This window comes from Octodon degus, unplaced genomic scaffold (assembly GCF_000260255.1).
Source record: "Octodon degus isolate 3935 unplaced genomic scaffold, OctDeg1.0 scaffold00107, whole genome shotgun sequence".
In the NCBI taxonomy this organism is placed as follows: Eukaryota; Metazoa; Chordata; class Mammalia; order Rodentia; family Octodontidae; genus Octodon; species Octodon degus.
The window spans coordinates 2,217,256-2,231,680 of NW_004524683.1; the positions used below are offsets into that span (position 1 = coordinate 2,217,256).

Consider the following 14,425-nt stretch of genomic DNA (forward strand, 5'->3'; position numbering starts at 1 on the left):
AGAGAGAGAGGGAAAGAAAGTAAGTAAGCAAACCAAGCAAACCTGGATCATATAATCTCTAAGGAATTCTTGGTCATTCTGATACTATTTTCATGTAAGACCGGGCACACTCAGGGTGGTATTGCTATAAACTGTGCTTCTATTTTCAGAGCTGGCTCAGTATAACTAAACATGGGCCTCCTCAACAAGTCTTGAAACTGTTCTGAAAATAAACTTCTTGTTACACAGCGTTTTGCTCTCAAGGACAGTTTTACAAAGGCAAAGCCTGACTAGTAATATCTCAATTCACAAAATGAGGACGTATCACCTCCTTACCCGTCCCAACAAAGAGAATAAAATTTAAAAATTCTGGATTCACAAACCAGAATTCTACCTTTTGAAGGTAATCTTTTTTTTTCCCCTTTCCAGATAAAATGTTCTAATATTAAGCTTGTCAACCAAAGAAAACACTTAAATTTTTTGCATGTTAAACTTTTAAAAAAAAAAAAAGGCCACTGGTTTGGGCTGACTTCCTGTGCTAGACCCCAGCAGACCAGACGAAGGTCACCCACCCGGGCTAGGTGCCGCACAGCTAAGCTGAAACTCTGAGACGAGGTGGATCCCCAGACAGACAAGCTTTTCCTGAACACAGATCTTCAGCTACCTGAAGCAGCACAATAAAGCAGCTCTCTACTTCAACCACATTATAACCTGTTTTGCTATGGTTCTGTTTTCTTGTCCCCACCTTACAAAACCCACTGTTTTATGAACTGCTTGGCAGATCTTCATTCCATCTTATAGAATGGGAGCTAATTAGATCTATTTGCCTTTTTTGACATCTATAATAAAAGCACTCAAGTCTTGTAGTTTTTGATAGAAAAGATAGTCTACTTATCAACAGTCTGACCAATCAACTTTAGGCTAATACCTGAAAAGTCAATGTGCAGAGTTTGAGATGTACAAACAATAATCCTCAGCCCTAATCTGCTGGGACATTAATGAAGTTTATATACAATGATATATAAGTTATATATGTAAAGTACAGACTGCATTTATCGAACATTATTACCTGCCCTGTACACCATGGCAATATTCAGGAGCAGGACCTTTCAGCTTTAGATATAGATGAGGAAAACAAAATGTGGAGAGGTTAAATAATTTGCCACTCGTGGGTGGTGAGTACAGGGCTATTACATAAGCCCCAATAGCCTGGCTCTGAGGCCTAGATCAGAAACACTTCCTTTCTCTGAGATTAAAACACGGAAAAATGCAGTAGCTCCTGAACAAAGAATCCAAGCATGTTTATTTTCTACAAGTTTAAATTTTCTATGAGTACAAACTTTCCAAGTATTCTTAACTGCAGATGATCATACATTTTTGGTATGTTTTATAAAATTATGCATTTAAAAAAAGTAAAATCCTGCCTATTTTTAAACAAAATTTGTCTTTGAAGGGAAAGAAGAAAACACTGCCAACACATTTCCTGGGAATAGTCGCTAACGCGGTCCTTTTCCATGCGTAATATCTCAGGCAGAGATTGTTACTCATAGCAGAGAATCGCACTGTTCTGCCAGTGCCTGCACTTAAAACACAAACAGAAATTCTAATATGTTGATTTCATATTTCAAAAAAGGTTTACTGCTTTCTTAGGAAACACACAGATATACCTAATTGCTTGCTTTCTGTTTCTAAACAAAATGCAATAATATGCTCATCCTTTCCCAGCAAATCATGGAATTGTTTTTGATAATGTACAAAATATATTTCTAAATCTCAGAAAAGTTGACATTTGTAAAGTTTCAGGGCAAAACAAACAGGCTGCTTCCTATTTTAGTACTAATCTCAAAAGAATTACATTATCAGAAAACTAAGGTAGCTCAATCTTCAAATGCTTAAGTAACTTTTATTACCAGCTAAGAAATACTGACAATAAATTTTGGGGTTTTTTAAAAATTTGAGACAGAGTTTAACTATGTAGTGCAGGCTGGCCTTGAATTCACTTATGTAGCTCAGGCTGGCTGCAAACTCACAGTGATCCTCCTGCTTCAGCCTCCCAAAAACTAGACAGGCATGCATCACCATGCCTGGCAAATTTTCTGATTTTTAAAGGGGAAGTTGAACATAAAGGGTAGAAAGTGGAGGAGGAAGAAAGAAGAAAAAGCTGTAAATGAAAGAATTCATGAGGTAGTTTGTTCCAACAATGTAACAATTCACACAATGCATAAAATCTAAACATAATAGGCCTATCCATATATTTAAATAAATTAAGATGCTTCAAAACTGTACTCTTTCCCTTCTGCTTTGTCTGAGAAAAAGAAGAAATCTGACAAGAAATGCAGCACAGTGAGCGATGCCCTAGTACATTGTAAAAGCTGACACATCATGATTAACCTTCCAAGTTAACACATGCAAAGGACTTGATCAGAACCAGTACTTAGAGTAATTTTAAGATTGTCATCCCCCTCCAAATGATTGCTGAAAGATGGCAACTTTAGGAATTCAAAGAAAATTGCAAGAGTTAAAAACAAAAAGCAGTTAGGAGGTGCAAAGAAGAATTTGCGTTGAAAAATGAGTAGAAATTCAGGCTTCTTGTGACATGACGGGTTATAATGCTCTGCAGAAGTAAAAGAAACAGAAAGATTAGATTAAACTTACTATAAGTCCATCTGCGTGCATCTCCACATTACTCTGGTCCTTAAGGAAAAATGTTAAAAATATTAACTTCATTCTTACATTTAAGTAATCCTTCAGGTACCTTTCCTACTAAGAGAGCTTATTTTAGTAGGTAATGTTAGAACACTTCTCTGATTCCACTAAGATTTTAATACCATTAATACATTCCTAGTCAAACATAATCCTATCACTGCTACACAACGAATACCAATAGCATGGCGATTATTCTTCTATACAGGCATTTAATTAAGTTTGTTGAAGAAATACAAATATAGCCGGGGAGATGGCTCAGTGGAATAAGCACTTCTCTGGCAAGCGCAAGAGCCTGAGTTCAATCCCTGGTTCTGCAAAAATAAAAATAAATGAAATACAAATATAGTCAGAAGACAACCAACAATTAAAAGCAGAGTTACTAGTTTAGGAGCAAAGACCCTTAATATTTCTCCATTTAAACTTTATGGTCAATCCCTTACAATTCCCAAACTCTTACTGAATTGTAAAGGTATTATATTCCTATACCCTGAAAAACTCAAGATGGATACGTATCACATATTCTGATTACTGGCCTCAAACTGTACTTTTCTAAAGAGGTGTTCTGATTTATTTTCAGTAAACGCATTTACAGTGTCCATGGAATGATACAACAGCTAATATATTTGGCAGATATTTTGTATATATCAATTCATTTCATATTCCAACTATTCCATTACACAGGTACTACTGTCACCTGACTGGAGAGATAAGAAAACCTACACAGAGATAGCCAGAATTCCAATAGAGGCACTCTTCTTTCCCCCTTCCCTTCCCCACTGTCAGGCTGTATGTAGTGCAGGACTGCCCTGAACTCATGTATATATCAGGCTGGTCACCAACTCACAGTGATTCTCCTGCCTCAGCTTCCCAAGTGCTGGAATTACAGGTGTGTACTACCACGCCCAACTTGGTTTCAAGTTTAACAGCCCAAGTTTTTATCTCATTTACTCACACATACACACACAGAGCGCAAGGAATTGCTGGAGCCTCATACATGCTGAGGCAAGTGCTCCATCACTGAGCTGCATCCCCAGCCCTTGAATACCTAATTCTTCCCACTCTGGAAGGGGAGAGATGCTAGCAGAGGAAGCCCTCATGCCAGGCCTCCAGCAAGCACACTAGGCACAAGGTCTCTAGTGAGCTTCCCTGCAGACATTTCACAAATGTGGCCAGGATTTGTTGCTGGGGGAATAAAACACACCCTCTTGGGTACACTAGGAGGAAACGTTTGGCAATCTGTGGCTCATTTCCTCTGCATTTTTTCCAGTGTACCTTTTTGCTATGTTGTTTTTCCTATAATGAATCAAAGCTCTAAGTCCTCCTATCCTACCTCTAAACCTAGGGTTGTTTTGGTAAACCCCCAGCACAGTGCATATGCTTTACATATGCTTGGGAGTAATGCACTACATAATTCAAGTTGATATTTCCCCTTTTATGTGAAAAACTACATATTGGAAGTATACAAGGTTTCAGTAATTCTGAATATAGAAATATTTAAAAAGGAAAAATTAAGATTCTTGCTCACACGATGAAATTTTAGGGTTTTTTCCTAATTTCTAAACAAACTGCCTTTTCTAAATCCTGGGGAAACTAGGTGCCTGTCTGTCTAATAGTGTAGCTTGAGCGGTGGCATTTCCAAAATGCCACACGTCTCCTTGTTTTCTTGGAACACTGGTACATAGTGACAAAGTTCCACAGCCACAGGACTGGAAGTGAGGCTCTGAGGCCACCAAGCAACCATCAGTCATTCCAACCATAAACTCTGGGAATTGTGTTCTATTATTATACACTGTTTATATGTTCATTATCCTCTTTTCCCCACCATCATTTTTTGTTTGTTTTACTTTTGCTTTACAAGTAAGCTATAAGTTGCCTTTTATTGGGGGTAGCTAAAGCAATAGCTTACATCTTACTGAACCACCGATTCTAATTATTTCAATGTGAATTATGTTAATAAAACAAAGAAAGAGGTTGGGAATATAGCTCAGTGGCACAAGTGCCTGCCTGGCAAGTGCAAGGACCTGAATTCGATTCCCACTACAAAAAAGGAAGAAGCCAGTGTTACTTCCTATTTAAATTATATATTTATTTGGAGGTGAGTCCCTCATTCCCACACAAGTACACAAGAGCCATTCTTTTTTGAACATAACAGCACTGCTCAGATACGGAAATACAGCAGACAACAAAAAAATGAACACCACATAATTTGAAAAACCTTCTGAGCACACTCTCAAACTCCAGTTGCTTTTGCAGTACTATTCAGACTGATCGGGCCAGGGATATAGCTCAGCGACACATGGCCTGCCTGGCCAATACAAGGTCCTGAGCTCAGTTTCCGGTAACAAAACAAAACAGACCCATTGATGGAGTGATCCCAGTGCCTCTGCACTGCCCTACAGCCACAGCTGCTTTTTCATTCTGATACAGGCTCTTGTTAAGGAAGCCAATCAGGACAGGCTGGTCCTGCACTTGCCATTGACCTGCCTCAGCCTCCCAGGGTACTGGAATTACATGCTGCATGCACTACCATGCCCAGCAAGCTCCAGTATTCTGAAAACATGCCTACCATTCACAACAATGAAATACATCTTCACTTCGCTAATGAGTAGTGTAACCTAGTAAAAGCTCTATTAATTATATGTTCATTTTAGGTTGTTTTGTTTTTTCGTACAGAGTCTCACTAGGCAGCTCGGACTCATAGTGATCCTCCTGATTCCTGCCTCCCTAGTGCTGGGATTACTGGCATGTGCCACCACTTCTAGATTTATATGTTCATTTTAATTATATGATGGTAAATGAACTCAAGATATTTTCAAATTCAAATTTATGAGATTCAACATCTGGATTTTGACATGGAAAAAAACAAAATGAATTTGGACCTCTACTCGTATCACAAAAATTAATTCATGGATAGTAGATCTACATGTAAGAGTTAAAATTATAAAACACAGGAGTGAAATTTTTGTAATTTTGGGTTAAGTAATGATTTCTTAAGCATAACAACAAAGTCACAAGCAATAAAAGAGAAGACCAGATCTGGGCATGGGGGTGCACACTTGTAATCCCAGCACCCAGATGGGCTGAGGCAGGAGGATCACCATGAGTTCTAGACCAGTCTGGGCTACCTAGTGAGTTAAAGCCAGCATAAATTATATAATGAGACGACGAGACCCTGTCTCAACACACACACACACACACACACACACACACACACACACACGAGAAGATTGACAAAATGGACTTTATCAAAATCTAACAGTTCTGTGCTTCAAAGGATACTACCAAGAAAACACAACTCACAGACTTAAAGTGAAAAACTGGAAATGGAAAGGCATAAAATTAGCTGACACCACTCTGGGATCTTAGAAGGTAGTATCTTCCCCAAAGAAGCTGACAGCTTCTTTGCATTAACCTGCCAGCAAATAAAATTCTTTAAAAGTGTACATAACAATTTGTATTTCCATTGGTACTAGATTGAAGTTGTTTTCTTTTTATCAACATATAAACATTTTAAAATTTCAAAGTTTATATCCTCAATTTAAAAAAAACAAGTATTGGGCTGGTGAGATGGCTCAGTGGTCTAAAGCACCTACTTAGAACAAGCTAAGCTAAGCAAAGCACAAGGACCGCGGTTCAATCCCCCAGCACCACATGCCAGCCACACACACACACACACACCCACCCACACACACGCACAAATAAAATTAAAAAATTTAAAAAATAAAAATAAAAAAACCAAGTATTTATTTGGAGCATTTCAAATAATTCACGTGAGTCTCACTTACAATACACCTATGGTGCACCACACATAAAGCAAAGCACAGAGAAGATAAACGAATTTGCTCAGATGACAGAAATGGGATTCAAACTCAGACTGCCTCGAGTCTGTGCTCCTGGAGACTATGCAATCCTAGGGCCTGAGGCTACGGCTCAGGATAGACCTCTTACACAGCATAGCTGAGGCCCTGGCTGCAAGCCTCAGCACAACAGGGGTAGAAAAGGTACCAAGTGGCACTTCTTTGTACTACTTTAAAACATTACTTCTTAATCACAGATTAGTTAACTATTTAGATTTTCTGAAAGGTTAATTTATAAGGATCATCATCAGAGTACAGTAGAGGTACCTAAAAAAGCTATTCAATAATTCAGTTATCATGTATCTACCACGGAGCAGGCAACAGCTATAGGCACCGAGAATATAGTGATGTTATAGACTGCCTATCTGTATGCCCAAAAAGTCCCATGCTAAAGCTCTCACTCCCTAGGTGGCAATACTCAGATAAGGGACCCCATATGATAACAAAGGGGCTCTGGTTCAGGAGGTTCAGTGCTTTTGGCTAAGACACACCAGAGCAACTGTGCCTCACTCTGTGCATGCATGGACATGACGACACGGAGAGGACAGCACCTCTACACCCCAAAGTCCACCTTCCACAGACAGTACAGAGCCTGGAGCCATGATCTGACCTGCAGCCTTCAGAGGTATTACAGAACCAATATATTGGTGAAATCACCCAGTGAGTGGTGCCTTTTACCAACAGACACAAGAATAAGGCAGACAAGGTCCTCATGGAGCTTTCTCTCAGAGATAATAAATATGTAAGTAAATAAATACACCCCCTAAATTTGGCTAGTGATATATATCAAGTAAAAGAAACTAGTGGAATTCAGAAATTATTCTAAATAAAGTACTAAGGAAGGTCTTTCCAAAGACATTTGTTTTTGGTGAAGCAGAAATTTGAAAAGGGAAGTCAGAAAGTGAGGACAGTGGACATCAGTAGGAGGGCCTACAGTGCAAGGAAAGTCTGGCTTGGCTTGTACAAGAAAAAGGAAACAGGCCTGGTTGCACACACCTGTAATCCCAGCACCTAGGAGATAAGACAGGAGGATCTTTGCAAGTTCAAGACTAGCCTGCGCTATAAAGTGAACTAAAAGCCAACCTGAACTGCACAGTGAGACCTTGTCTCAAAAAGACAGAAAGAAACGGAAGAAAGGAAGGAAGGGAGAAGGGCGGGAGGGAGGGCAAAAGGGAGAGGGAGGGAGGGAGAGAGAGAGAGAAGAAAATAGGCTGATGTTATCGAAGGTGGGCTCAAGCAAGAATTGAGAAAGTAGCAATGGCTCTGACGATGAGTTATAGTAAGGAGCTTAGATTTCATTTTAAATAAGATGGGAAAGTACAAGGCAGATCTGAGTGGGCAAAAGACAAAGTCAGGTTTAAACTAAGTTTAAAGATATAATAATGTGTATTTAGGATGTAAACAATCTGAGAGCTTTAATTATACACAAAAAGTCTTAGCAACAATGAAATTTCTTTCGGGAATTAAATCAAAAGCCAAATTCCATGTAGTTGGCTATCGTTAACTATTATGAAGGACCCTGAAAAGTAGATCAAGCAGAGTTAGAACAGACAAGTTGCATATTTAGAATGAAGTGCCCAAAGTTCTTGAAAATAACCTTAGTAATTTTGAACTGTAACATATTTTGAAGACAGAGATCACTGAAAATGTTCCTGAAGGTGGCTAAAAGGGAAGTTCTACTGAAACAGGGTGAGAACTCCAGCCATGCAGCCATCTAAAGTGCTCAATGATTTTCACAGGCCACCTGTAGTAACCTCCAGAGATCAGCTCTTCTACTTTCTCCATCTTGCAGAGAAGGCAACATGATGCCCTAAAATACTGTATCTACTCCTATCAGGGAGGGTGTAGTCTGCCAGTTAGTACCCTCCATTCCCCCAGGTAACCTGACAACCAAGAAAAACTAAATCAAAACATTACCCCTTTCACACCTCTAAACCAATTCTCCCTTTGTCTTAGCTTTACCATATATTCTTATTCTCAAAAGTAGAAGAAAAGTTTATACAAATACATAGAAAATCAAGTACAATGGTCAAAAATCTCTAGACTGTGAATACAAGCCCTAAATGCTGACACTTTACCCTTAGTATCAAAATAAGATGGCATTGTCCCTTTATTTTAAACTAAATAGCCTTACTAACTAAGCAAAAATGGATTGTTCTATGCTATTGTGTTATTAGCAATACTGGGTTTTAAAACAGAAGTCTACAATTGGGCAGATGAATATACACGGCTAAGTAAAACAGGTCAGTAATTAAAAACTCACACAGGGGCCGGGGAGATGGCTCATAGGATAAGCGCTTGACTGGCAAACGCAAGGATCTGAGTTCAATCCCCAGTTCCACCAAAAAAAAAAAAAAAACCCTCACACAAACAACACTCCCAAACCCAGCTGCGCAGCTGTCTATTTGCCCTGTTCTGGCTACTGGCTAGAGACAGACATTACACTCCAGTAGAAATAATGAGAGAAAAATGTTTTTTAAAAAATATTTATTTTTCGAGTAATAAATTATCCTTTCTGAAAGTTTCAGGCAATAAATATTTGAGAACAAGAAAATATTTTTCAGAGAAGCAGAGAATATAACATGAAAATTTTAACCTATAATGTAAATTTTAACCTATATTTGTTCCACAAATAAAAGATCACCAATTAAAGTATTGGTTCACTAACATAGTTTACCATCCCCAAAATATATTTTTTGGTACCAGGAAATGAACTCAGGTCCTCGTGCTTGCCAGGCAGGTACTGTGTCACTGAGATATATCCATAGCCAAAAAATATCTTTTAACATACTGTCCTAAAACACCATCTAAAAAAAAAGTTTTACTCTTCAATATAGGTGAGGAAAGTAATTCTGCTAAAACTTAATGCCCTTATCTTCTCAGAGAAACATTGTTTGTACAAGAATTTACAAAAGATGGCCTGGTTCCAAGGTGCAGTAACAGACCAAATGGGAGGAAAGGGTGAGTCATTCAAATTTGCCCCTTCTTGTCCTGCCCCCCAAGAACCAGGAATCAGATGCATGTAGGGAAGATAACACCCAAACACAAAAGTTGCTCAACAGAATAAGAAGCCCCATATATCATTTTATTATAGAAAGGTAATATTATATAATGAAATCTTGTGGCTATTAAAGAAAAAAATGCCATTATAATTCTTAAAATCCATGACATGAAGGTAATTGAAAGTAAAATTTACTTACTTTAGCAATCTGCAGCAACACAATGCAGTGTTTAATTGATTCTACCATGCTCTACAAAAACAAAACACTGGCTTTAGGATCTTGCCTCAAATAAAATGGTCATATGATGTTAAAGCTTAAAATTAAAAAAAAAAATTCAGTCAAAGGTAAAGACATTAAATCTATATTATATAACAAATATTTTCATCTGGATATCCAGTGAGCTTTGATATGCTGATAGGGTCAAATGAAGTTATTCATTAGCAATGCTATGATTTGCCAAGGAATGCTAAAAGACTATAATGATTAATGAAATGATTTTCAACACCTAAAAGTACAACAAATTATGAGTCTGATTAATGTTCATATTTTGGATCAAGAATAGCCACCCCACTGTCAATTTCTAAAATATCCACTTAAGGTTCATGGAAGCATGGACAGTAAAAATTCCTGCCAAAATCCAACTGAAATACCATCACACCTGATTTTCAAAGACTTTCATCAAGATACAAATCTCACTCAGTCTATCAGGTAATGACATGTCAGTACATTCCAAAACCTCAATCATCATGTATTTTAAGAAAGAGAAAATATCCAAGTTGAGTATCCCTAACCCCACAATCCCAACTCCAAACTGACCCAGAACCTGTAACTTTTGAGTGCTAACATGATCCTGTGAGTGAAAAATTCCATTCCTACCTGAGGCAGAGGGTGAGACTCTAAATGCAGGCACACTAGAAACATTATTTCAAAAACTTATCTAAATGCAGGCACACTAGAAACATTATTTCAAAAACTTATCTCTAGGCTAAATGTACAAGATATATATTAAACACAAACAAATTTCATGTTTATACCTGCATTTCCTCCCCAAGATTATCTTACAATATATGCAAATATTTCAAATTCCAAAAAAATCTGAAATTTGAAATTCCTTAGGGCCCTAGGAATTTCAGGAAAGGTTACTCAATCTGTTCCATGCAGGGGTAACTTTTATCCAAGGATCTCAGACAAGAACAAAAACATAAGATGGCATATGGAGTCAATCTCAGAGGAATTTTTTATTAAATTCCTTTGGACAATAAATTCTTAAACGGCCTATAAAATGCATAAAATTAAGACCTTTGTTCTTATTAATAGTAGAGTTATAAAATGACATTTTAAATCGTCTTCTAATGCAAAATCAGACTATCAAACACACATAACTTACATTTGTTGTCTCTTTGAGAGTTTCAATTTTCTGTGAAAAATAATTTAAACAGAAATAATCAGAAACACAAAAAGGTGGTTTTGTTTTAAATATAAAGTGAACTTGCAGCAATCCTTTGGCCTCAATCCCAAGTGCTGGGATTACAGGTGTGGACCACCACACCTCCCTACTGTTTTCACCAAAATATAGCCATTATTCTAAGTGAATATATATTGGGAAGAAATTATCCTTTCTTATTTTCTTTCTTTTTTTTTTTTTTTTTGTATTTTAGGGAAGGGAAGGGTCTACAGGGTGTTCAGGGTCTCACTACTAGATCGGACTCCTAGTGATCTGCCTATTTATAGCCTCCCAAGAGCTGGGATTACAGGTGTGCGCCACCACGCCTGGTTTCGATTGCCATCTCAGCACACCCCGGGGGCAGGCAGGGCCTACACAGCAGGCCCAGGGATCGAACCCCGACCCTTGTGCCTGCTTGCAAGCACTTTAATCCACTGGGCTATTTGGATGGCCCTTCCCTTTAGTATTTTCAATTTAAATAAAATATTTAAATAAAAATTGCAGACATTCTGTGGATTAGAGCTTCTTGAACAAAATTCATATGCCTCAACATTTGTAATACAGTAAAATATTCTTATTCCTTTCCTGAAAACAAGTCCCATCTTTTCTATAGATTTCATGATCTGATTTCAGTATTTTTTTCTCAGAATTACCCTATCCTTTCCTATTATTTTTTTCAAATTTAGACATGAATTCCAATAGGTAATGGAAGGTGACTTAGACCCTGAGTTATTAACTGAAAAAGCCAAATGGCATGGCTTCCACAATCAATGAAAAGGCAAAATATTAATAATGATGATGCCTCAGTAAGTCTAAGCCAAAGAGAGGGAAAATGTTAATTAGAAAATAGCAATATGTGCTATGATGAAATACATGTCCAAAATTAGCGGGAGGGGGGTTAAAATGTAGAATTAAAGTACCACCTGTTCATTCATTTGTAGCTTACATGATCATTAGTTTATTAATATCTGAAATAACCACATATAAATTTAATAAAATCAGTTTCCATTTGTACATTATGAGGAAGAAAAAAGCTTACTAAAAATGTACTTATAAAAAAGGAATTAAAAGTTTTGCACATTATCTTTTTAATTATCAAACTGTAACAGATATTCACCAGAAAACTTCCCTTGAAGTCTACTACTATCATAGTCAAAATACTGACTGCAAAGTCCATATCAGAAAGGAAAGTAAAAAGAACTAAGACATTAGGCACATGTACCAACCAACTCATCAGTATTACAAACATGATACTATGTAGTAAAAATACTGATGCATTTCTGTCATTTCTCCGACAGGATTTTGGAGTTAAATTATTTTTACGTAAAAATCATGGTTATAGAAGTTACCTTTCTCTGTTCATCATCTTTACAGTTTTGAAGCTTGTCGTCAAAAAGCTACAGGATTTAAAAAAATGATTATAGTATCAAACCACATTAGTACACTGAGTACATTTGCTAAACAAAGGAAACTAAAGTAGGTCTTGAGCACACCTCTTTTTGGGAGGTGGGGTGCCAGCAATCAAGCTCAGGACCTCATGCTTGCCAGACAGGTGCTGTGCACTGAGCTAAATCGCCAACCCCCTAAACACACTCCTAGCATGGATGATCTGTAAGTATTTTCAAGACTGTGTAGTTTTCTTTTTTGTTTTTTTAAGTCATAGTCTGTTTCTTCAGGACATTCTATTGTGTGAATGACTGCACAAAGTCAAGGTCAATCACTCAGAAGAATTACAAACGAAACACATGCTTTTAAGAAATTAAAAGCATGGATTCAAAAAATTTTTCTGTTTTACCTCCCAAATTTCATTTTCTTCCAGAACCTCTGCCTGTAATTTACTTAAAAAGAGGAACAGCAGGAAACTATTTTAGCCAGGATAAAGAAAGTAGACAAGTTGGCCTCCTATACACTTCTCCCCACATGTAAAAAACATGAGGACTTAGAAATGAAATCACTAAAACATTCCAGTTTCATAGAAATTTTAAAGGCATTATAGATCTAATCATGAGTTACACAATTCTAATTATGTCTACGTATTGACCTTATTCTTACCAAAAAGTACATTACATAAACATACTATTTAACAATAGTTATATATTGATAAAGATCTCTAAATATGTTGGCTTTTAGAACTGCTGAAAACCCGTATTAAGGCTGTAAATTTCCATCAAGTAACTAGTTTTACTCATAATTAGGTTCAGTAAAATTTCTTACTTTATATCAATTCAATACCATACCTTTAGTTGTTCTATTAAGATCTGCAGGTAAGCGTCAGCCTCTGTCAGCTTTTTGTCAAAGTCTTGCACACTAGGAACAAATCCTGAATCTAAACCCTGTAAGAGAAGAAAATTTGCAGTAAATCTAGCAGCATCCAAGTAATGTTTAACAATACACAAAATATTTCATATGTGAAATATTTCAATTTTTAAAACAGGAACAGTACATTTATACAAACACTATAATAGGTCTACTTAAATAATTTACATTCTTCAAAAATAATGGTACACCAACAAGGTGTTCTGGCACACGCCTATAACCCCAGAACTCTGGAAAGTTGGAGCAGGAGGATCACAAGTTCAAGCCTAGCCTAGGAAACTTAGTGACATAGCAAGACCTTGTCTCAAAAACAAAAGACACACACTTTTAAAACAAAACAAAAAAACAACAACAAAAACACAAGGTGTGGGGCTGTACCTCAGTATGAAGGCCCTGGGTTCAGTTCCCAATCACACACACACACACACACACACACACACACACTACATCAACCTTCTCAAGTGCTACTATCTTTTTATGTGTTGCATTTGCTGTTCACAATCTTTTTATTTTAAGCCCAGAACCCCCATAATGACCACCACTCAATACCAGAACAGCAGTGATTTAGCTAAGGAACAGAAAAATAATGTAAATTACTCACTCCCATTTTCTGGTCAGTTCATCCCTCTATTCTTTTAATCTTAACTTCACATTTTTATATCCATATTGTTTAGTTCTCTTATTCTTTAACCTACTCCATCAACTTTGGCGTTATCTTCTCTCCTTAAAAAAGGAAAGACTCCCTTCTCAATGGCCCCCTTCTAAGTGACAATACTTTTCTCCAATTGAAATTTCTATTCACTTTTGCAAATGGTATAAACTCTACCCTTTGGATAAGTATAAGTTTTAATTTAGAAGACCCACTAATTTCTGAGCTTGAAAGTCCAGCTTTGCTGTGTGCTAATTTTTATATACTTCTATATTAAGTTCCAAGAGCACAGAGGATTCCTGTTTTTTCATTTTACACAAAAGAAATTCTGAGTTCTTAATAATCTCTGACTGAAAAACACACCAATGTTAGGTATAAATGACAAAACAGAAAACTAGATTATTGCTTGCCATATACGCATTCAGATGTCATGCATTTAAGCATGGAAACAAGGGTAAAGAACGACCTCTTT

General features: G+C 37.0%; 1 protein-coding gene across 9 annotated transcripts in view; it reads right to left on the minus strand.

The window, feature by feature from the left end:
• Window positions 1-14,425, minus strand: part of Osbpl9 (oxysterol binding protein like 9) — a 160,555-nt gene that overhangs the window by 25,335 nt on the left and 120,795 nt on the right. For 5 of the 9 annotated variants that reach the window (XM_004639127.3, XM_023724180.1, XM_023724179.1 and 2 more), the window contains 5 exons: window positions 13,226-13,321; window positions 12,338-12,385; window positions 10,932-10,961; window positions 9,743-9,793; window positions 2,635-2,673 (listed from right to left, as the gene is read on the minus strand). In XM_004639127.3, coding sequence (XP_004639184.1) covers window positions 2,635-2,673; window positions 9,743-9,793; window positions 10,932-10,961; window positions 12,338-12,385; window positions 13,226-13,321 — 264 coding nt within the window. The remainder of the gene's footprint in view (window positions 1-2,634; window positions 2,674-9,742; window positions 9,794-10,931; window positions 10,962-12,337; window positions 12,386-13,225; window positions 13,322-14,425) is intronic. The other 4 variants (XM_004639129.2, XM_004639133.2, XM_004639128.2 and 1 more) reach the window with 1 other exon arrangement.